General features: G+C 38.6%; 1 protein-coding gene across 2 annotated transcripts in view; it reads right to left on the bottom strand.

Annotated features, from left to right (window-relative positions):
- Nucleotides 1-24958, bottom strand: part of SBF2 (SET binding factor 2) — a 221121-nt gene that overhangs the window by 18231 nt on the left and 177932 nt on the right. The window contains exons 23-34 of one of the 2 annotated variants that reach the window (XM_079965648.1): nucleotides 22035-22162; nucleotides 19261-19436; nucleotides 18595-18740; nucleotides 18282-18480; nucleotides 13695-13891; nucleotides 10828-10962; nucleotides 9847-9942; nucleotides 5999-6061; nucleotides 3817-4004; nucleotides 2922-3098; nucleotides 1253-1354; nucleotides 8-193 (exon numbers count right to left, since the gene is read on the bottom strand). In XM_079965648.1, the coding sequence (XP_079821774.1) occupies nucleotides 8-193; nucleotides 1253-1354; nucleotides 2922-3098; nucleotides 3817-4004; nucleotides 5999-6061; nucleotides 9847-9942; nucleotides 10828-10962; nucleotides 13695-13891; nucleotides 18282-18480; nucleotides 18595-18740; nucleotides 19261-19436; nucleotides 22035-22162 (1793 nt within the window). The remainder of the gene's footprint in view (nucleotides 1-7; nucleotides 194-1252; nucleotides 1355-2921; nucleotides 3099-3816; nucleotides 4005-5998; nucleotides 6062-9846; nucleotides 9943-10827; nucleotides 10963-13694; nucleotides 13892-18281; nucleotides 18481-18594; nucleotides 18741-19260; nucleotides 19437-22034; nucleotides 22163-24958) is intronic. The other variant, XM_079965647.1, reaches the window with a different exon arrangement.

The following is a 24958-nucleotide window of genomic DNA, read 5'->3' as shown; positions in this document are numbered from 1 at the left end:
AACTTACCTGGTGAACACAATCCAAGAACTGCAAAAAGACAGGGGCAAATCCACTCCCTTGGCAATTGAGAGTCAAATTACTGCGCTGGCTGAACTTATGACCAAAGGACAGCCATTCTTTTTCCACTAGCATTCTGAAACCTTCAAGTGTTCGATAGAATGGATCGCTAAGTAATTGCACGAGAGACACCACCTGGATATCAAATGACATTTGTACTACATTAGATACAGCACATTAGAAACAATCTAGTATGTTGCATGAGAAATATCTGGGCACTGCTGTGGTGTATACCTTTCCTTGTCTCTTTCCCCCTACCAACTGTTTAGTGTACCTAGTACTTCTATCTTTGAAGTGTGAGACCAATCAGCAGAACTGCTGTGAATATGTACAATGTCAATATTGCTTGTAGAGTGATGCAAACCCTGCGTCACCATCAGATACAGCTTGCCAGAACAGTAAAGAATTGGGAGGGGTGAGGATGAGGCTCAAAGAAAAAAACAAGTTGTCCAACTTTTAAAATTTCTACTGCCCAATCACTCTGGGACCACTCCTCTGGTGCACATGGAATACACAAACCAGGAGCCCTTGGTTTCATGTTATATCTAAACCAGGGACCATGGTTTATAGCTCCCAAACAAGCCACAATTGATAACCAATCTTAAGTCATGTTTGCTGATAATAACTACTTAGGAAGCAACAAACTGCAATCCCTGGTTCGGGCACAATGGGTTTATCCTGCTCACACTAGGGGATGAATGAAATCAGAGCACACTGCTTTTTCACATTAAGCCACGATAACTCAGAAACTATGTTGGATATAGTAAGTAACCTGTTGCAATTTTAGAAAAAACAACACAGTCAAAGAGATCTGGAATTACTGTTCATTTCTTCCATGGTTTGTTACATAGGACTAAAATTACTGGCAGTTTATTTTTACACCAAGCCTTTTCTAAACACCAGAATTATAGGACAAGAGTGCTTGCAAGTATGAATGTATGTGAGACAGATCCAGTTCCACACAGAGAGAGACACTACACATCAGTTGGCCATCAGCAAAAAAGTTCATTTCTTTCTAAAGGATTAAAGATTCAAGGGATGGGTTTTTTTTTTTAAAAAAAAAGTTAAATAAAAGAAAGCTGTGAAGGGTTTTAAGTCTGATGCATTCTTTGGTATCTGAAGTTATTAAACAGATACAGTAAACTGGTCAGAGCAAAGTGATCTTTGCTGGTCATTAATACGTTATAGGCTCACCTGTGCTGTGATATCCCAGCCATCTTCTAGGCAAACCAAAACTGAAGAACCATTCTCAAGCAACTCCGATATAACCACACCCAACTGCATTATTCTGTGAAGCTATATACAGTATGTATATATAAAAGATGAAGAGCATGTTAGAATGAAGGGTAAATTAGTAAACAAAATGATTTCTGGAATCAAATTATGCTGGTACTCAACAAACTAGTCTTGTAAAAAATGAGTATTAGAAAGACTTATTTTTATATGAATATTATTCAACACCCTTGTCTAAAAGCTACAATCAGTTTCATTTAAGTTTCACTGAGGTCAGAGGTTATAAACAACAGATCAAGGAGGGAGAGTTGGAGAACATGCTATACTGATGCTTTTTTTACTGGCATCAGAAGTAATGCATAACCGAGCTCTAAGATCTAGGTTATGGGAAGGATTTTACCCATATTAAATCCAAAGAGGGCTTAGAACAGTCCAGAAGTCTAATACTGGCAGCCTTGATTGATAATCTGATTTAAAAGATATTCTGTAATCTCTTCAAGCACCACTGACTCTTAGTTCATATAATAAAAAAGCTTGCGATTATTCTGTGTCACACTCTACAGCTGCAAAACGTGAGTGTATATTCTACATTGGAGTAGGAAACTTGTGGCCCTCCAGATGTTGTTGCACTGCAATTCCCATCAATCCCAGCTAGCATGACCAATAGTCAGGGATGATAGGAGTTGTAGTATAACATAACCTGGAGGGCCTCCGGTTCCCCATCCCAAATTGGGGGGGCAAATGAGATACAATACTACTACCAATTGTGTGACTTGCTTTTAAAAAGTAATCTCCAAACATGGGGTAGGAAGAGATCCAGCATGGGTGGCTGGAGGCATTAATCTTTGCCCATCCACGGGGGTCCTGAATGGGTATTAATTAACTTAATTGCACTAAGAAATTGGTGGAAATAGAAGTTTCCCCCCTTCAATATAAATAGCAGGTGTGAGGCCAATTGGGACCCCTGCAATGAAGAAAGGCTTAAAGCCCCCATTTGCCCCATATCAGGGCTCCAGTCTGGATAAGCTGCCCACCGCCCAACTGCAATATACTTTTAAAAAGCCATTGATTCTCAAATAATGTCTGATGTAGAAAATCCTGGCTAAAAATATTTAGATGCAGTAGACCATAACTTTTGAAACAAGTGTCTAATCTGCAGAGCACTCAAGCAGAAAATATCCATTTCAGTTCAAGGAGACTTGTGCCAAAGTACTGAATGAATACAATATGGTGGTTAGATCCTTAACTACAAAGGATAACCAACAATAAGAGATTCAGCCACACTGTTATTCATGTTACATCAATTTAAATACTGGAAATTTAAACTGAAATTGCTTTAATAAAAGCAGCAAAAGATCTAAACTGACTTTAAGAGAGAAAGTAAATAATAACAACCATGTACTACATATTCATGACTGATTATAATTTATAGGGAGCCATGTAATGCTTCATTCGTCAAATCTCACATCTGTCACTGTGAACACTGAAATACATCTGTCTGCATAAGAATACAGCATATGATATTTAAAGCAGTTATTGAAGAAAAGGAGAATTTTTCACTGGACAGAAATAGCACTTTGCTATGCATCAGAAATCACAAGACATTTATGACACCACCATATCAATTTACCTGTGGGAACCACTCTGATTCTCCAAGTGCTTTAAGGAATGTTATTTCAGAATCTGCAGGGATATTGCTAGGGACACAAGCACTCATGAGCTTTTTAAAACTAGCTTTCACTTGCCGGATGTCACTGAACTCGACAGGAACAAATTCACAATTTAAAGCAAAATCAAGTTTGAAGCTCTGTGGACAAAGAAGGTATTTACTTGTGTTAATAATGTGCATTTAAAGTAAAATATTGCTTTATTTTACTTTAACACCTTATTAATAGTGTTACTTTAATATTGAGTGGTTTCCCGCCCTGCTCCCATTTTCATGAGCTGAATGGCTGTTACGCAAACAGGCTGCCACAATTGGATGTTACCCAATCCTCATGAGTCATAACAGGTGTTGATTTATTTAACAACCTTGATATTGTGTTACGGATTCTATGAATTGTCATTTTTTGTACTATTTTGTATAAACTGAAGGTCTAACTGATCCTTGCATTTCATTGCCATTTAACCCACCATGTGCAGTTTTCCCCTTTTGCACTCATGTGTGCAGACACAAGTGGACTCTTGTCTACAAAAACTTATGCCATATTATGTTAAGTCTTTCTGTTGCTTTTGGAAGTACATTTGATACATGTTCACAATTCTTAACTCAAGGAGCAATAAATGTGTATCTCTTTCACTGGTTCAGGGAGAGAAACTTCTATACTTGTGATCATTTAAGTAGTCATGCTCTCTAAAGATATCCTGCAAACTAGCACACAGTTATGAACATTTAATGCCTAGAGAAATCAGTAGGACTTAAACCTGCATAATTCTGTGCTGTATTGCACCACAGTTACATACAAATCTCCCCTTTAAAAGCAGCCAAGCAAAAATACAAAATTATAACTGGAAAGCATCCATACCCTTAGTTGAGATTTTTCTCCAAATATGTAGAGGGAAGCCTGGCGTTTCAGAAGCCGGTTTTGAAAATATGCACTACTGCTGGTATATGAAGGTGAACCATCTTTCCCTGCTAATCTTGCACCAACATCGAGGAATGGCATTTGAGTGCTGATAAACCGACTGCTAGAACGAAGACTTGCCCACACACCTTTAGAAAGATTAAAAATAGAATGAAATATTTCATATTTTCATGGAATTTTGTAACTCTCCAGTAAAGAATGTGCATTGTTTGAAAAGAAAACATTTGCATCTCAGTTACAATGTTTTCGGATAGGTCACACATAATTTACCTGGAAAAAATGTGCCAGCTTTGGGTTTGACTAGATGATGCTTTGGGTCTCTTCCAATTCTACAATTCTATTCTATGAAGTAATGCATAGCCAAAATCTGCCTAAACTGAGATAATAATCAAAACCACGTCGCATTTAACATTAATACAGAACTCTTCCTGTGCATTCCTATGCATTTTGTATGGCTGCCTGGTGGGTGTCGCCATGCTCCTGCCATACTGTTACTGTTACTGTTACTGTTCAGTGAAGGAAAGAAGCTACTAGTTCAAAGATGTTTTATTGCTTGCTTTGGCTGCCATCACAAAACCACTTCATGTAGCTGGGTTCTATGTTGCAACAGTAAAACAAGCAACATCACATCAGTTGGGCTAGTGAACCATGTGGTTAGATCTCAAGCCCATATAGATGCAGTAATGGCACTGGGAGTGAACCTATGATCTAGGCCAAATGTAGGAAACCTTTTGTGCTCTGTATGTTGCTATACCACTGCTGCCATCAGTCCCATCAAGGGTGGCCAATGGCCTGAGATGATGGGAACTTTAGTTCAGCAACACCTGGAAGGCCAAAGGATCTCCACATTGGATCTAAAAAATCCACTTGCTGTATGCTTGCATATGTTACAATTACAGTGTGTAGCTTGACCATGGTGTCAGCCAAACTACCGAGATGTATGATTTAGGCCACAACCTTGCTGCCTCTTTTCTCCAGGTGTTGTTTCATATGAGAGCGTATAAGGCCACAAGGGGCTCTATTTTAGCACAAATCATTCTTTAAGAACTGCTAGTGCAGCAACGGACCAATCTTACAGTGCATTGGAATGGGGGCCATTGGCTTATGCATGTAGTACCAAAAATAGTAATTTGAGTACTCCTGGTGAAATAGGTGCACACTTTGAAAAGGTGATTTTTTTACTAAAACGGTAAAATTAGGGACATGCCTGCTGATATATCAAAGTCAGTCTGCTTGCTTTAGATGTGAACATAGAGGACACAAACAAAAATGGTTTCTTAGGAAATTGAAGCTGGTAAGCTGCTGCAGTTCCTTCTCTGAAATAAAGCAAGCTGTAGCAAACACTTCAGCAGGGAGCACGTTTAATTTGACTTTTGTTTTCCATATTATTAGTAAAAAACACACCATGATTTGTTACCGAAGAATCACAGCTTACACAGAAAATAAATGTTATTCCTCATTTTTTTTAATTAAAAGCCAAAGGATGTCCAGGAGAAAGCAACCCATCCCACTTTTTGCTATCGACAAAGGCGAGCTTGATTATAATTTGCACCACATAGAAGCAACAGTCACAGCTAATTGAAAAGCACATGCAGACTATAACAGGTAGCAGTGATGAGTTACAGTGATTAAAGGGTTTACAGGTCTCTACGTATCACTCCCCAGCTACTATTCCTTGCCACAGAAGTTTTTTTATTAAAAAACAACAACAAACCAAAAGTGGCATACAACACATTTCCTGTTCTCATTTTGAGATCATTGTTTTATCAGTGCTAATAATTATGTCACCAAGGTCTATGGTTATTACCTCTGTAAAATGTTACTAAATAATGATTTTAAAATTTATGTCAGCATGAATGTTTACTCAGTAGATAACAGCATTTCTTTACTCTGTGGCTACTGAGTATCAAAGCTTGGATGATGAGATAATATATTCTTTATCATTTTCTTGCAATGATGGCAAGGATACTTATGATCTAGAAGTTATTCCATATCATCCTGCAGCAAAGCTGTCACATGGTAACTAAATTGCGTGCCTAAGCAAGTTTACATGGTTTCTCTATACTGATATGCATAATCATGGAGATGGTAGAATGTACTATTAGTGCAAAGAATACGGTACCTTGATAGACTCTTCCTGATTTGGAATTTGAATGTGTGAAACATTTATCTCTGTACCCAAGCACTGGCAGATAGCAGTAAGGACAGGAGGAAAAGGAGGAGCAATGGAATGCACATTGCAATGAGACAGTCACAGCAAATTGAACAGGAAAGAAGAAAAAGGTTACTTGTACATTTCTATTTACTTGATTAAAATAAAACAACTGCTAATTATATTTGATTTTAATGGCTAGCGCCAAGGAATCGCCAAAAAGGGGGAAAAAAGCAAATCAAATCAAGCTAAGATAATTTGGGGAAAAGAATAGGAGGGGGGAAATTCTATATTAAATCATTTACCAAACAGAATGTTTATGGCCACTGCAATTAATTGCAGACATGCAAAACAGCCAAAATGATGTGCCATTGTATTATACCAAATGGAAACTTGTCCATTGTGAAAAACATTTTAAAAATGTGTGAGATTTTTCAGTTAAAAATTTTTTAGCACAACTTATCTCTATTGCCCACTTTGATTGCCAGAAGCGTAAAATTAATCTAAATGCAGGGCAGACGTCCACATAACCCTACCTAAACAGATCTACATTCCTAAAGCACCATGCAAAGCATGTGGTTATTTACAGTCACATTAATAGCATGCATTATTTTGTTCTTGGGCAGTTCTGTCCAGCAGCACTCATGCATTGTGTGGGAGGAAGAAGACGACCTAGTCCTCCCATGGGATTAAGTTACTTAGGCCATTTGGTATAATGAAAATGTAGTTTTAAATAGAAAACCACAGTAACAATGACTCCTGCTTTGTTTTACAAACTTTTCTTTTCTTGCTTAGATTCCAAATTTTTCTACAGAGACATCAAAGTATTTGAGAGCAGCAGGGGACCATTATTCCTGTGGAAACATTCTATTTCACTAACATTACCACTTAATATCTAGATGGCTGGAGGATAAACTGGATGCCAAACATTGTTTCAGATACCTGATTAAGTACCATACCATACTTGAGCCAAATAAAAAGGGGAATTAGAAGCAGAAGCCTCTACTTCAAGTAATATGTTCGTACTCCTGCAAAATGAAACTATTTGGTCACATTTCTGACAGATACCATAAACAATGGAATCTAGTATGCTTGCCAGTACATCCACATTTAGAGAATTCTTGCTTTTATTTGAAAAAATAATAATTCTAGTAACTGTAATTATGGAGATAAGGGTAAAAATAAGTAAATATAAGGCAATGATTGCCAAAGAGACTAAATCTAGACGGGGGCTTCTATATGGAGCTTCTAATTTTTTTGGTTGCAGACTTTCTTTTTAAAATCAGGACAGAATACTTGTAAAAGAATAAGCTTCACTGTAAAGTTAAAAATAGTTGTCATCACTTCTGCTGATGCTGAATTGTTGGATTATAATAAATTAGAACTCATATTGGTCAATGTCAAAAATGTCAGTATATTTAATTAACCTGCACAACTTAACCTGATAATAGTGAACATTGAAAAATTTGCTTCCCTGGCTGCTATTTCCCCCCCCCCCCCAAAGTTACAGTAAATTAAGTTTTTTGTTTATATAGAATGTGACACAGAACAGTCATGAAATGTACACATACAGTACTTCTGAATGAAACAGTCAGAAATGAAGTATTCACTGTCTGCATGGACACTCTGGAATGGAAGATATGGGAAACCACAAGTTGTGATATTATGAGGGGGATCCCAGACTGTGTTCAAGTGTACTGCCATAGTGCATTCTTATTTACTCACTTCCTAATTCAGTGGTAAAGTAATTCCCTACAGGACTTTGGGAGTGAATAATGGCAGCATGACAGGAGAGGAATCATAGATTATGCTCTACCGACTGAGTTATGCTCCCCATAACAGGGGTGAGTTATTATTCTTCCCACCATGTTCATTTCCTGCCACTGTTACATATGATCTGGTTCCCAAGTTATATGACGGCAATGCTGGAAGATCTCTGTGACTGACAATTACTCCTAGACAGAGGCTTTCAGGTTTAGAGTGTTGCCACTGACTAGCTTCCAAAAGAATTGTGGTATTTTATTCATAGATTCTTTCTCTGTAGGCACAGTACAAGAACCCTTCTATATTATACGCCCTCCGTGCTAAAGTAGCTAGCATGCAGCTCTAAACCATGGTTAACCACAGATATGCCACAGAAAACTGAGCAAAATGTTGGGCTCATGTGCTCTCCTCATCTTTCCTCCTCCAAAGATTTCAGTTTCAAAATAGGTAGGTGAGTGATCTAGGAATCCTAGTTTAAAACAAACAGTAGTTAATTGCTAGACAAGCAAAATTCAATGATGCACTATTAAGTTCGCTTGTTTAGCAACTAGGCTTTAAAGGTTCCTAGTTAACATATAACACTTAAGTACAGATTCTTTGAAATGCTCCTGGCAGCATGAGAGCCTGATGGCTTGCTTAGACTTCTGAAGGTCCACTTATTGCTAAGCCATGATTTAGTGTAACATACAAACTGTTTCATAAACTCAAGTGATACACTAATAGGCCTTGCTAATGACCAGTGTAAAACACACCCATGTACTTGTGCACAATCCCACCTTGCTTTCTCAATTTAATGCAGTTCAATTGGTACTGTCATTTTTCAGTCCAGAACATTAGTCATATTGTAGTCAACAGATAAACCTGCCTTAAATTCAAGAACTTTGGAGTAATTGGGCAATGAAGTGAGCCATTAGACAGACTACTGTCTTCACAATTCAACACCTTCCTTACTTTTCCACAGTATATAACCAGTAATACAAAGCATTACAAATTCTACTCTCACTTCATTGCTAAGGGTGTATTACATTTTAAATCATAATTTCTATTAGTTGCTAAATCTATTAGTTGCTAGAACATGATTTTCCAATGACACCTGTGCAGATATATTTAACTTCAGATTTAAAGTGTCACTCTTCCCAGTACTTAAAACTCCAATTCTGGTTATTCTATATCACCACGTTCAAGACTGACAAGCATACTCCTTCGGCTTCTGCATGCGCCACTTTATGCAAAGGAATGTTTACACTTAAACACTCTGCTGACTGCACAGCCTCAGTTAAGTGAGAATCTGGACTGGCTGTGATACAATTCAAAGTGATCAATATAGGTTGCAAATGAAGATAATTATTGATGTTTAATAATTATTGGTGAATAATAATAATAATAATAATAATAATAATAATATAGTGGAAAAGTAATTTTTACTTCATCATTACAAGTTTGTTCATACATTATTTTTGTGATACAAGTAACTGAAATAAAGCAATACTCTTCACAATTCACCTTTGAGCTACCTTATGGAACAATTAGAAGCTACAACTGCCTGAAGCCCAGTAGTATTTACAACTATTATCTGAAGTGGAAACACTGGCCTGGAGATATCCACATATTGTAGAAGTGTGTGTGCACATATTTGCATGGCCATAGCAGCTTGTTAAACAGTTGCCGCTTCCTCCTTTGTGATAGGTTGTGTGTGTGTAAATGACTGCATGGGCTCAGTTAATTTTCCACTCACAAGATAGGATTGGTGGCACCCATCATCTGCTAAAGAGCATAGCCCCAGTCTAGTGAACAGAATTTGCATGCACAGCTCTTGGGTGCTGGCTGCAGGAATCCAATCACAAGAACCACATGCATATCCATTTGCATGTACAGTTTCTATTTCAGCAAGGGTAAGCCTGTTCTCAAAAGTGGATCAGGTGGAGTTTGGTAGACTAGTTGGTAGTATTTGGTTTATACTGAGAAACAGAAGGATAACGCAATAGCAATTCCTCAAATGTTACCATTATTTTCATATTACATCCCCGTGTAGGCTTTGAACTAGTCTTACTAACCTCCTCGGGCAAAGCTATTGGATAGATTTACATCCAACTGTCCTGGCACTACCTGCTTAAACACAGTGGACATTCTTGAAGCCCTCCTTTCAGTGCCTAAAGTCAGTCAAAAAGAATGGAGAGATTAAAAGTACAGTATCATGCAAGATGACATTACCTATTTGTTATCCTGACCTGAGGCCCAAGAGGTATTTTAAAAAATTACACAGAAATGTTCTTTTTATGACTTATATATCTAATTGTTGCTAGTTTACAACATTTAAGAGACATTACACATAATTAAAAAGTATACATTTGCAGCATCACAGAAGGTTAGGCATGGCTAACACAATCAAAGTATTTAACAACAAATGAAGCAAGGCATGCACAATTTGGTGATGGTGTTATGTTATGAGAAAAGCCAGAATTTAGATACACTTGATTTCACCAACTGATTAAGCCAAATGGACATACTTGGCAAGTTGCATGCTCCTGTGTCTAAGACAGCAGCTTTTACCTTTGCATGAACCCTATCAGGTTTCATCACATGACAACTGAAATAGAATATTAATGCATTTCTTAATGACTTCATCAAGACCTATCTACAAAAAGCTTATTACATTTTAGTCTCTTTGCTTAAAAAACCCCCTATTCCTATGTTTGTTAGAGAACGAAAAGTAATCAATTTCTTCAGCATAAATTTCTAATACTTTGATATAAGCACTGTACATTTTTTCCAGCTATATGGAATAGAATTTCATTAACAATTCTGCTTAAGTCAAGTCATTTTACTTTTGAATTTACCCTGAAAATTTTATATGCAGAAAACACAAAAAAATTATATGCAAAAACCAGATAGGTCATCTATGTGGACAGTGAACCATTCAGACAACGGCACACTGAGAGAATACAGAGATAAAACTAGGAAACAAAACAAAATAAATAATAACACAGTCAGACTGGTCTTACATTTAGCATAGCTATATAAAACCATAACATTACCTGGAGACAAAGCAATTGTTGGCCTGACAGTGAGAGTATTGCCATTCATTTTACAATGGACAGAAATTGCATTCAGTAAGGCTTGAAGGTATTTTTCTTGTTCTATGCTGTTTGATGATTCTAGTGATGTAGGAGCTATGCAAACAAAGAAGGGAATAAATTATATTGATCCTTTATACAGCATATTTCATGTCATTGAAGTGAAAGCATTGCCCAGTGTATGCTCTTATTTAGATAGCTGAATAAGATCCAGACATGATAAAGAATGTTGAGAAAATGGTAAATATATTCTGGTATTAAAAATAAAACCCAACAAATAAAATTTGATTAAACTATTGATCACCAACCTACCTCCAAGTATTAGTGGGAAGTACAAATTACCCTTCTGTGATCACAAGTATAATATATAAAGAATAAATTCCAGTGGCAATAATTTTGATTTCAAAATATCAGGATACCATCACTCTCCCATTAAAACAAGCCTGTTTACATGCCAAACTATGGCTTACCAGGACCACATAAATGTGCCTGTTCCTGGAGAGGAGTCTGCAGCTGCTTTGTTTCTTGTTGGTTTTTTGCTGTCTCTAAGATGGGGTGAGCTCCCATTACTCAGTCCCTGCTCCTGCCAACCTAGCAGTTTGAAAGCACGTCAAAGGGCAAGTAGATAAATAGAAGGTAAACGGCGTTTCCGTGCGCTGCTTTGGTTCTCCAGAAGCGGCTTAGTCATGCTGGCCACATGACCCAGAAGCTGTACGCTGGCTCCCTCGGCCAATAAAGCGAGATGAGCGCCGCAACCCCAGAGTTGGCCACGACTGGACCTAATGGTCAGGGGTCCCTTTACCTTTAAAAAGCTCATTATGGACGTTTACTTAACATGCCCCCATATATAGTTTCCTTTATGGCTATGGAGGCAATTTCTTCCTTTTTCACGTATAAAAACATGTCTGCTCACATTAATAAGGATAACATGCCAATGATGAATGCCACTTTTGCTATGCTGAAGGCTACTCCCAAAATACTTCCTGGGTATAGCTCATTAATAGGGTTGCAAAAAATACAGGCAAAGACTGAGTCTGGTGGCTGGAACTTAGATTTCTGAAGAGAGGAACATGTTTGCTTCATGAAAATACCCTTCTTTTTACTGTTATCCTCATATGAGGCTCTCACCCATTTTATTTTTCTACAACTAGTTTTGTTCTTAGAGGCAGACCCCTTTTACCCCAGGCCACTTTTACACTTGTTTCCTTCCCCATTCCTATTCTCCCATTTTAAAACTTTGCCTCTTTCCCTGTTTCCCCCCTTCTCCTGCCCTCCCACAAGCCCACTCATTGAGGCCCACCCCAAATAGTGTAGAGAAGGGGGTAGTCTCTATTTATGCATAATTCTGTTTATGTAACCACCAAACTTTGGATTACACATGATGTGATTTTAGTACGGTGGTTTTCTATTGGGGTAAAGCCAAAGTTCTACCTCTGCTGCTATGTTTTATTTTTGCAAATTGCTTAACTCTTGTAGTTAAGCTTAAGGAGTAATGTAATCTAGTATTTTAAAATACTGAAAGTAGATACCAGCACACACCCACACAAACTTGCACAGCTATGCTTTGTAGATTATTTGCTGAGCCACTGTGGAAAATTCATTTATTGTGTGTATGTATGTTACTTACAAACTCACACAAAGTAGTATGCCATTCATAGGATTATGCTGAAGTATTTAAGCCATGAACATCTATCCTCATCATGAACTCTTGAATGATTCACCGCTTATGTAACTTGTGCATAACTATGAATTATTCTATCCACTGTCCTCTTTAGAAATTCCATAGGGCAAGTTGTTCAGGCAGGCCAGCAACACCAATGTTTATCTCAGGAATAAGCCCTTTCCCTCCTTTCCAAATTAGATGAACTCTGAGGTTCATCTCCATGTTGGCTCTGTGCCTCACAAAGGCAGAACAGGAATTTTGTACCCCAGGGGAATGCCAGATGAGGCTGCAGCATGCCTCCACCCCTCAGATTCTAGTGAATGAGAAGCATTCTGTATGCTGCTTACTGGAGTGATACTGCAGAGCAGCCTTCCCCAACCTAGAGCTCTTTTGGTGCTTTAGATTACAGCCACAATTATTCTTGAGCACCGGCGGCTGATGGGAGCTGGAGTCCAATATATCTAAAGGGCACTGGGGGGGGGGCACTGGTATCCACATAATTCCATGACAACATGGTACAGGCCATCATAAATAAGACTGCTGTAGGACTGAACTTCCATGTTATTCTCTTGTTTGATGAACATTTTAGTAAATGTCTATGACCTCTAGTATCCACTTCCTGATGGTGGTTTCTCTAAGACACTTCAGAAGGAAGTTCACAAGAAGGCATAAGCAATTCAACCCATCATTCATTCCATTATGCTCCTAAGTATTTTTATTTCAATTATCAGCCCCAATGCAAATATTTGCAATGTTTCAGAGAGAAGGGGAGAAATACAAGAGATGGCCCTGTATTTATAATGGTTTGTGTCCAATGTAAGTCTCTTGTTTTTACACATGTATGATGGGACTCCACACTTTCACAGTGTGGCTCATAAATCTTTCCAGAAGTTGTCCCACCTTCTAGAGCAGATCTGGACAAAGCATGGGGTGTACATTGGGGAAGGAAGCCTTGTTGCACAAGTGGAAATCTTCACTGATGACCCAAAGGAGTTGAATACTGCCCTAAATGTTAAATTCCATGGCTGGCACCCACTATGATACCATGGAGCATTATTTTGGGAAGACAAAAACTAGAAAAACATAATAAAAAGCAGACTGCGTAAACTTATATTGAAGACACTTCTTTCCCACAAAATACCCTGGGAGTGAAACATGCACTCACCTGATGTTTGTGTATTTTGAGATTTGAAAAGGCCAACAACTCCTTTGCCATGAAAGCCACCAGCTCGAAGCAGAAGTGTGCTGGTTTTTGAGTTTTTCCAACAGACCACTGGCAAGCGATTGTGTCTGTAACAGCGAGCTACTCTCTGCAGGCTGCTGTCCTGCACACACTGAGGTACCACTAGTAGCCCTGGATAGCTAAATCAATAAGAAGGGGGAGGAGAGAGAATTAGATGGTTCAGATAAGCCAAGTTGTAGTACCAGGCTACAAGGAAAACAGATGTGATTGAGGAACACTTCTTACTTATTCCAAATGTTTCAGTTAATCAGATACTGTGTGAATTCAAAACCCACCAATCATGTTAGCCAAGTTTGCATTTATAAATCTAGCTCCAGTTCTACCCACTTGAGTCATCTCCAATGATCCAGAAGAAGAGGGGAATAACAAGATTAAAGCAAAGCATCCAACTACCCTTTATAATTTTATTGATCGCATTGTCAAAATGAATAACTTTCTTTGCTACGTCATTTAGGGATATAATTAAAGAACATTATTTTTGAAATGTTTATGACACATTATTTTGTTTCTCAGCATAAAAAGGTCTCTTTTGCCTGCCCCGTCACTAACAGAGGCAAAACCTTCACCTATAAATAGTAATGCCTTCCTTCCCAGTTGTGGTATTCCCTCCTGTGAGGGATCCTTTTTAAAAGGAATTAAAACATTTCTGTCCTATGAGGCTTTTGAGTTGTTTTAACTCCCTTTTTTATATTGACTCTTCCTGGTTTTATGCTTTTTTTGTTTGAATTAGAGTGTTGCTTTTATTATTTTACAATGAGGTAGGTCCCTATGGAGCTGAACTGTAAAAATTGGCATATTGAATAGAAATGATAACATCAGAATTTATCAAGTTCTATATTAATTTATTTTTGTATTTACAGCTCACATTTAAAGTGCAGTATGATCACATCTTACATAGATTTAACTTGCGTGATTTCAACTATACACAGATGGAAGCAGGCTAGTTGAAACTTCAAGTTAAATCCAAGCAAGGTGGAGAGTTTAAAAGCTCTTCTTGCACCAGGTCTGCCATCTGCCATCCTGTGAAGTCTCACATGAGCATCCCAGAGATGGTGCACTGAGCAGACACTGCACCTCAAACAAGACAGAGAGCACGTTATGCACTGGATAACCCAATATTGTGGGGTCATCAGAGTTCTTGCACAACCATCCCTAGCCTCTAAGTTTGTGCACTGAGCAGTTTTGGGTTACCCAGTGTGAAAAGAGCTTTTAAGCTCTCCACTTTGCTTGCTGGGCAAGGCCTGCATGGCACACAGGCTCTGGGAGTATGGGGGATTCTCTCTACCTCTCACCTGTTAGCCATTGGGTGGAGCCAAGGGTTTGGGTATACATGATTTTCATGTGGTACCTCTGGTTACATACTTAATTCGTTCCAGAGGTCCGTTCTTAACCTGAAACTGTTCTTAACCTGAAGCACCACTTTAGCTAACGGGGCCTCCCACTGCTGCCGCACCACCGGAGCACGATTTCTGTTCTCATCCTGAAGCAAAGTTCTTAACCCGAGGTACTATTTCTGGGTTAGCTGAGTCTGTAGCCTGAAGCGTATGTAACCTGAAGCGTATGTAATCTGAGGTACCACTGTACAAGGAACTCTTGGAACTGAACCTTGCGCAATATGCAATTGTACTGTACACAAATTAATTCAAATAACTAATAATTTATCCCAGCACATGAAGTGGTTTACTTATTATTTTCTTCCTTGATCATTTTATCATTGATGGATACAAACAGTTGATATGGTTTTTGATGAGGCTTGATAGTAAAGCCAAACACAGGGGTTGCCAGGTTTCTGTTTTCCCCTCTCCCTCTTCTCCTGCAAGCTTTGATGCTATCACCCTGAGCATCTCTGGCTAGCCAGAGCCAAGAAAGACACCCTTCCAACTTTTGGAGGGCTTGATGGTTTGTATTTGGGTGCCTTAGTCAAGCAGCAGCTGCCAAACAGCCCACAGCCTTCTTCTCAATCTTAAGAGCTGGGCGAGAGGGCAGAGATTACAGCACAACTGCCAGAAAGAAGGCTTTTATGATTCATCATGTTTACCAGAGGAAGGTGGCACACTTGCCATGGCAAGTGAAAATGAGGAAGCCTGCGGATACTTTCCAACAACATAAATTATTCACAGCACGATCCTTAACATGTTATTATATTACATTTTAAGATTAAGTGTTATTAAATAGTTCCTTTGAAAGCAGTAAGGGGATCACTACAGCAACACAGAAAGAAACAGCATGGTACATTTCATACTTGTCCTAGACTGATTGTTTACAGGCACTTACTTTTTATGAGCAAGAATGTTTAGATGCTCTAATTTAACACACTAAACACTGCCAGTACTTTGGCTCTGACAAGGAACCAACTCTGGCTTGCATCAAAATCCATTTAAACAGCTCTGAAATGATAGTAAGCAAACTGCTAGTTATATAATTTATTTAAAAAATAGAGCAAGTTAACAAAGAAACGCAGCTGCTTCAGATTCTACTCCAACCCTGGCCGAAAGAGAAAAGATTCCAGGGACTCCGGATGTTTTTAAATAAGGTGAATTTGAACACGTGTCTAAAGTCATTTACATAAAAGTTAAGATGATTAAAAATTACATTTCTAATCTATATGAATATTTCCTGGTTTTGAGAAATGCACAGTATGGTCCTGTATGACATTAAGGAAAGTGAAGCTCTTATGTTTCTGAAAAAATAAATTCCCAGGGCTGACTGCAAAATTCATTTGACACCCCCCCACACACACTTCTAAGAAAAGTGAAGGGAAAATGCACTATAATTTGTAGAATAGCAATCATTTGATGCAACCTCGTATAACTTTCCTTCTTTGATTCAAATCAGAAAGAGTGCTCAATGCATAGTCGATGTCATGGAACCTCCCTGCAAACCTTGTGCAAACAAAATCTATGAATGCTCAATAAACAGCCTGTTTATAGAGACCTGAAAGAACAAAAACAGATCTGTTCAACTTTTGTTACTGATGAACACTGCTAGCCCCTCAAAGCACATGTGGGCTTTAAAGCCTTGTGGATGGGAAACTCTAGGTCTCTAAAAGGCTATCAAAGAGGCTGGGTAGACTCTGGCAACTGCAGAAAGATAGTGGCTTGCTGACTAGTAACACCCCACCCTCCAAACCTTCCCCAACTCTTGAACATATTCCACAATTCTATACAAACTTACAAATGTGTATATGTATTTTAAGGTGAACCAACTATATAGCTTTTATATATACCAACAGGCAAACCACCTAGAGCAAAATAGCAATAAATAAAATAAAATAGCAGAATAGCATTTTATATTCAACAATGAAAACACCAAATGATAAACCAAATGCTTTTATTAGCTACCTGCAGGATTGGCACAATTTCTATTTTCTTAGGTGCAGAAGCATATTGCTTCCATCCAGCACAGCTTTTTCAGGAGAATCCAGAATCTGGTCTTGCTAATTGGTGGGGATGAGCCTCTGGCTCATCATTTTGACAATTAAGTCAATCAACTTGAGAGCAATTTAATTGCTACAATAACTGTTCCAGTTCCAGCTGAAGTGTCCAGTGTTTGAGGGATCAATTTCAGCTTGTGCAGCCTGATGATATGGGTGAGGTACTTGCAGGGCTGTATCCAACTATGTGTCCTCTGGATCGCTGCCCATTGTGACTGGTGACATTCTGCTTGGGGGTCTTGAATTGGGGGGTCAAGGGTGCGCTCAATGCTTCGTTGCATAATGGAGGAAGTGACTTCCGCCCTAAAGGAGACGATGGTGCAGCCACTACTGAAAAAGCAGGCACTGGATCCAATCAATTATAACAACTATTACCCAGTTTCAAATATTTCTTGGGGTGGGGGAGGAGGATAATTGAGAGGATTGTGGCAGAACTGCAGACATTATTGAATGAGACTGATTATCTGGATCCATTCCACTCTGGGTTCAGGCCAGGGTTCAGGCCTGTACTGGTATTCTTCTGGACCAACTCTGTGGATGGGCATAGTGGCACTTTATTATGGTGGCTCTGTTACAAGGTCATGTCCAGAGATTAGCATAGGGTGACTGTTCTTCAGCCTTCTGGTATTTACACTTTGGAGTGCCATGGTACACCATTTTGTCCCCAATACTAATCAGAATCTATATGAAGTCATTAGGAGTTTGCTCCACCTCAAATCACTAAGATTGGGGCTCAGAACCAGATTGTTATGGGGGGGGGGGTAGTTTGGCCAAAAGCACCTTGAAGGCCAATAGTGAGAAGTCATGGCATGTAAAGTAAGTAAATACTGTGTTGGACTATTATTCCAACTAGCTAACTATTGTGTACACTGACTGGCAGGATTTCAGACAGGAGTGTTTGCCAGCCCTACCTGGAAATGCCAGGGATTGCAAAGCAAGAGCTACAACCCTTCCCTTCTAGAATTAAAAATATTTCACATCAAGAAGGCTTTGTAATATTTGTCAAAATGCAATGCCATTTGGAATGTATTTTATGGGTTGTGGTTTTAATAATTACGACAAGAAAGTTGGCTCACCTTCTGCAAAGAGAATACATCCTGTTCAAGGCCGTTATTCGAAAGTACTCTGTTTTTGAGCGAGAAGAGCTATTACTGATAGTTCCCAATCCCAAGCGTTGATAATCTCTAAAACAAGCTCTTTCCACTAGCTGTTCCATAGTTGATTTCTCTGATGCTTTCAAAGTAGCACTAGTGTGCATTTCACTGTCATCTGAAACTAAAGTTGTATTATTTTACTATCTTAATATTTAGTGAAGCAAGTACACTGAAGAGTGTAATACATTAGCTGAATTCAGATATTTACAGAAAAGCCCCTCTAAAGTTTTCTTACCTGATAGATCATCCTCCTCATTCCACCCAGGACGATTCACTCTTTCTTCCACAATTGTCCCCGTTTTCTTCTTTAGTAGGTACTGTCGTCCAATTGTCATCTTTCCTGCACGTTTTGCTCCTTTTACAATTGTTTTTGAAAGAGTGCTACAATTTAGAAAAGAAGCAAAATATCTGTATCGTGGTTGAAAGAGGAAAACTAGACATTATCCCTTCTAGGAACTTCCTCTCCAACAGCCACTAGAGAAATGTGTGGAATATATACAAAGTATAGATGTGATCCCATGCCTTCTAATGAATATTGTACATGAAAGGGTTTTTTGTTGCAGCATGTTCTCAATCTTTGTATTTCACAAATAATCAGAGGCATATTTTCATGATGCAGGTCCCTCTCTCACCGACAGGAAGATTTGGTGAGGTGATTTGGGAGCAAGAAATACAGAAAATCCCACCTTAATGATCATAATGTTGCATATTATAATTATAATTATTATGCAATTGTCATTAGAATTCTCACATATATTGCAGCATCTCCTTTACTAAATCATGCTATAAGCGTGATTTTAAAACTTCTTAAACATAACTCCGTTGCATAACCCTTTTTGAAACTAATAATGTAGAACAGTATTTATAAGAAGCAAACATACAAAAAGGGACCATTCCTTACCGAAAGGAAGTGTTCTTTTCTTTTTGCTTTGGTAAGATTATCTGAGGTGCAGTTTGACCAGCTGCAAAAGCAAAAGTGCTAAAGATGGACTGTGGGTAGCGAAACTTCATTAGCTGTTTCTTAAATATCTCTACAACTTCAGGGCCCACTTCTTCATCAAAAGCTACCTTAATCAGCTATGTATAAAAAAGATGCAATGAATTAAAAATAAAAGGTAAAATAAAATATAAGAAATATAAAATCAAAGTTTCTAAAATATTATGAAAAATTATTATAAAATAGTATTACTGATTTATGAAGCAATTTATATAAACTTTATGGTTAATTAAATCATTTTTGTAATGCATTGCTTACAAATTAGAAAAGACAAAAGAAAATGTATAACATCAAAGAAAATCATACAGGAGTTTTGACAATAGTAATAGGGAAGTTTTTAAATGTTTAGGGAAGTTTTTAATGTTGGATATTTTATTCTGTTTTTAATCTGTTGGGAGCCACCCAGAGTGGCTGGGGAAACCCAGCTGGACGGGTGGGGTATAAATAAATTATTATTATTATTATTATTATTATTATTATTATTATTCCAACACACTGTATGTATTTATTTAAAAAAAAACAACACTATGTGGAATGGTATAAGTTGAAGGTGTTATTTTGGTTTGTCTCATGAATAACAAAGAGAAGAAAATACAAGCATTAAAATGAGGCAGAAGATTTCTATGCTATTTTGTTTGAAAAGCAATTAAGATTAATCAGTGTCACATTTATGTTGAACAGACCCAACATTTGGGCAAAATGACAAACTATTTTCCATAATATTGTCCCACTGTTTGCAAGCCTGTCCATCTTCTCTTGAAATGCTTTGGAAATATGGGCAGGGTAAATGCCATCAGAAACATAGCTGTCAAGTGTCCCTTATTTGAAGGGACAGTCCCTTATTCCAGCGCCATGTCCTGCTGCTGTCCCTTATTGATGGATGTCCCTTAAATATCCCTTAAATTTCAAAGGAAGCAGCTCCTCTCCCTCCCTCCCTGCCGGCCAGGGAGGAGGGAGGCTCCAACTGTGTTGCTTGGCTGTGTTGCTCACCCAATAAGAAGTCTAAGAACGACTGGGGGGTGGAGCTTGAATGCCATGTGTGTGGCTAGTTAATGCAAGCTGAGGGGTTTTTTGAATGCTGGTCGCCATTTTGTTGCATGTGCTGCTGCAAACTTTGCAGTGCAAAGCCAGGCTGGGGAGCCATCTTAAGTTGAGGCTGCATAGGCCTTGTGGTGCATGTGATTCAGATTCTATTCAGCTGAACCTCTGGTTACAAAGTTGGTTGGACAGTGTTCTCGAAGCTACCAGCATGAGTTTGACCAGACTGCAGGAGGACAGGAAGACTGGAGTGCCTGGAACAGGTGAGGCTGCAGGTCCCTTATTTTGGCTGCTGGTCCCTTATTTTCAAATCTGTAAGTTGACAGCTATGATCAGAAAGCTGAGACAGAGTGGAGGATAATAGAGTATGTTTGGGGAACCTGGAACAGGACTCTCCCAAATGCTCCTTCCTACAGAAGCTGCTTATGAGACTGGCACTGCATCCCCTGGCCTATTTGCATGTCTTGTAACCAAGGTGCTTCAATACTAAGGGAAGACAAAAACTGCCATGCTTAAAAGGCCTGGAAATAAATAGGCAATACTGAAAGTGGGCAAACAGAAGTCAGGTACAGTAACTCATGACCCCACAGAACTATGGCCCAGGTTTATGGATACATTCCATATATACTTTCACTCTTTGATGGGCATTTTGCTTAAGTTCTCTATTGTACTATGAACAAGTCATGGGCAACCTATTTTTAAATGAAGGCGATGGCACTTTATTAATTTATGAAAATGACATCCAATGTTGCATAAAAATTGTCCAGATTTTTGCTAAGAAAGCCTACTCTACATTTATGTCATAAATTTGAGGCAGATGCATTGAGTGACAAAGATTAAAATAGTGTTCTTGGTACATCTGCCTAGTGTACCTAGACCCAGGGTCACCAACCATGGTGCCCTCAGATATCTGCCTTGCACTGGTGCTGTGAGGGGAGTGTGCTTGCTTTTTTCGGATCTGTGTTTTATTTGTTTTTGAGTTTTGTCTGTTGCAGTGGGAGAAATCTGAGCATCACCAGTTCTCTTCTGCAAAATGAGTATTTTGTGGTGCCAACATCAGTTGCTTATTTTTCCAGATGTGGCCCTTAAAAGGAATGCTCCTAGGAAAAACTATTATAGTTGTAATGGTTTCCATTTTTTTAAGATGATCTCTCTTTTCAGTTGAATTAATTCATACTCTGCCTTTCTACAGAAGATGTCCAAGGTAGTTAACAATAATAACCCTTAAAACCTTAGTCAAAACAAAAAATTCCTTCCAGTAGCACCTTAAGACCAACTAAGTTAGTTCTTGGTATGAGCTTTCGTGTGCATGCACACTTCTTCAGATACCTTAAAACCTTAGTTAAACTAACAGGGCTTAAAGTTAACTTAATTGTGCGGGAGTTTTTTTAAAACAACAACAACAACACTTTTTATTTATTTTAAAGAACAAACATGACAACAACAACATTGGCTGCCTCCATTTTTTAAAATTGTGTTTGATTGTGGCCTTTATATGCAGACTTTCTTAGTAGAAAGTTCAGTGACATGAGAGTTGATTTATTTTGGAATTGGTGATATTGTAAATATAACATGCAGAAGGAAGTAAGAGTGTTCAAAAAAACCCAACAAACTATGAACTTTAAGCAGCTTTATTTTACCTGAAACACAGCAGAGGTAATTTGTAGCCCTTCCTGCATGCTTTGTTGAAGCTGGTTCTGGATGGTAATTTTCTTCTCCTTAGTTATTGAGGCAATGGGAACGCTCCGAATAACAGTTTGTTCTCCCACTAAGAATATTAGTCAGAGGAGCACTGAGTCACGGTTCAAGTTATCAGAGCTGTTCATATTTTACATACTCTACTCAATATGTATGATCAGTCTTACACAGATGCATAAAAGATGCAACAAAGTCAAAGCCATAATCAAAGCTGGAACGTCTATCAAAATATTGAGCTCATTTCATGAATGACATGTTAAAGAGCCTATCAGTCCCCCCCCCAAAAAAAAGGAACATGTACTTCCTCAGTCAGCTTACCAAGCTGAATCAATTGATTTATTTTATTAACATTAACATTTTTTTAAAAATAAACCAACATGATGCCTTGTAACATCTATTCCTTCAATTACACCAAACTACATTAAAATGTATTATGACAGATATTCAGCATATGTATGTTTACAAGTATGTAAGTAAGTAAGTAAGTAAGTCCTACTGTGTTTAGTGAAGCTTACACCCAAGAAAAATGTGTTTAGGATTGCTTAATTGAGATTGCTCAATTGCAATTTCAGCAACTTGGCTATCTTCATGAGAAAGATGAATTTAGAAAAGTTGTACATTATGGGATGACAAGCATAGCTCTAGTGGCAGTGGGTCAAAGTTTACAGTTTTGCAACAAAAGGGAAAATTGTTTTGTGGGGCACTTTCGGTTGTGTGGAAAGAGCCATTTATATAAAAGTGTTAACATGTGGCCACACTTTTATACATGAATTCCAAACATTATAAATGGCGTATCTAGTGTATCACTGTCATATCAATTATGCGAAGTCAGTATAATATCAGATTTGTCACCTGCTGCTGATACAGAAGTTGCTGACCATCAACCTGGCATTTATTGGCTAGTGTCTTAAGTCTTCGGTTCAAGCCACCACTATGTTAATGAGAACTAAGTCTATGTATTATCCCAATAAATATGCGTGCACTAAAGAAGTGATGCATCAAAATATTTGATGCATCGCTCTCACTACATATCTATTTTCTGCAGCCTGTAGAAATAATTGGAACACACTGCTTTATTTTTATGTAACTCACAGAGATTTCAAAGTAGAATTCTTATCCTCAAAAAGCTACAGTTACAATTTTCACTAAACAAATAAGATAATTGTTAAATAAATAATTGCTATTTTTTCATCAGCCCAAGATAGCAGTTTTAAAAATTGTTAACATTATTTGTTCTCATGACATTTTAAAATACTGTAATTTTTAAAATTTCTGCTCTTTTAATAAAGTGAAGGATTATATAGATTCAAATTACTTTCCACTGAGTTGTTGCAGAAACCAGTTCACTAATTTCTCATTCACTGGCTATATATCTAACACTCATGTTAAACACTAGCCACATAAGAACCACAGAACTAGCCAGGAATAAGATAAATGAACTGTAATTCAGAACTTACAACTGCTACAAATGCAAGCAAAAAACACTGATTGACAACTTTCTCAGTTTAAACATGTAACACCAACTTCTTGATCCTGTATATAAGAACACAAGAAGGGCCTGCTAGATTAGGCCAATGGCCCATCAGCATCTTGATCTCACAGTGGCCAACTAGATGCCTATAGGGCATGAGTGCAACAGCACTTACCCCACTTTTAATTCCCAGGAACTGGTATTCAGAGACTTACTTCCTCCAACAGCAGAGGCAGAAAATAACTATTGTGCTAGTAGCCAATGATAATAAAGGTCATGTACTCAATATTTCTGCCTGCACAAGATGAAGTTTCCATATTATTTGTGCATATCTGCCACCATCCAACCAACCATCCATCTATCCATCTACTTTTATTCATGTGAGTAATCCAGGTAATCCTTGAGTAGTTGCTCTTGTCTTTTTAACATGTTTCTCCTACTCAGAGTAGATCCTTTAAAATCATGAACATGATTAATTTAGGTCCATTAGTTTCAATGGGTCTCTTCTGAGTATAATGTAGATAGCTGTAACCTATAACCAGGACCTTCACGTCATGCTATACCACAGCTTAGCATAAAGCCTCTCCTCCTCCCAGAGGGGAGGTGTTGTGAGTGGGAGCCTTTCCCGCGTCAGCAGGGGGGTGTACTTGGCCCCCTGCATCACTCACCCGGCTGCCGCGCCCCGCCCACCAGGCCAGCCAATAGGGTTGGCTTGGGGGCGAGATCTAGCTGCATTCAGGCGGCCGCAGCAGCCCCGCGCCTCATTCTGTTTCCCTGGAGTCGTTGGATCACCTGCCCGCCCTCCCTCCCTTTAGGTCATATTTATGCTTTGACCTTGCTATGGACTTTGGTTGGTTGCCCTGGTTGACCAGGGGGCCTGGTAGGAGTTTTTATCCATTTGGCAGATTGGCACCAGCCTCTTGGTTTTTCGCCTACCTCATAGCAAATCGCCACAACTTTATTGTACTGGTGGTTAGGCACTGGGATATGTGTTGTGCGTTGGTGGGTGGGGTTTGGCCATCACCTACCCTGCCCCTCGTTGGGTATTCCATTAAAGGAATCCAGTGGTCGTGGATTCTGTCCAATGCCCTGCCAGTGCCTAGGGCCATGGCACAACCCCCAGTGACATCAGGGGAAGCTTCAAGTTGTATTTGCATCAACAAGCTCCTCCCACTGTTTGTTAACCTCCAAAGACCCCTGCTGCATGGGTGGGGTCAAATATAGGTTGTTTGACCTAATGCCTAAGCCAATACCACACGCATGCTGTAACCAATAAAAGTTGCGGCCTACTTTAGCCCATTAACCTAAAATACATGTGTCCTTGTGTCTCATTTTACCAATATGCACATGGAGGGTCCTCGACTCACAATGTGCATAAGCTGAAATGAGCCCAAG

This window comes from Podarcis cretensis, assembly GCF_951804945.1.
Source record: "Podarcis cretensis genome assembly, chromosome: 1".
In the NCBI taxonomy this organism is placed as follows: Eukaryota; Metazoa; Chordata; class Lepidosauria; order Squamata; family Lacertidae; genus Podarcis; species Podarcis cretensis.
Note: the sequence above shows the minus strand (reverse complement) of the source record. Positions and strands in the feature narration are given on the sequence as shown.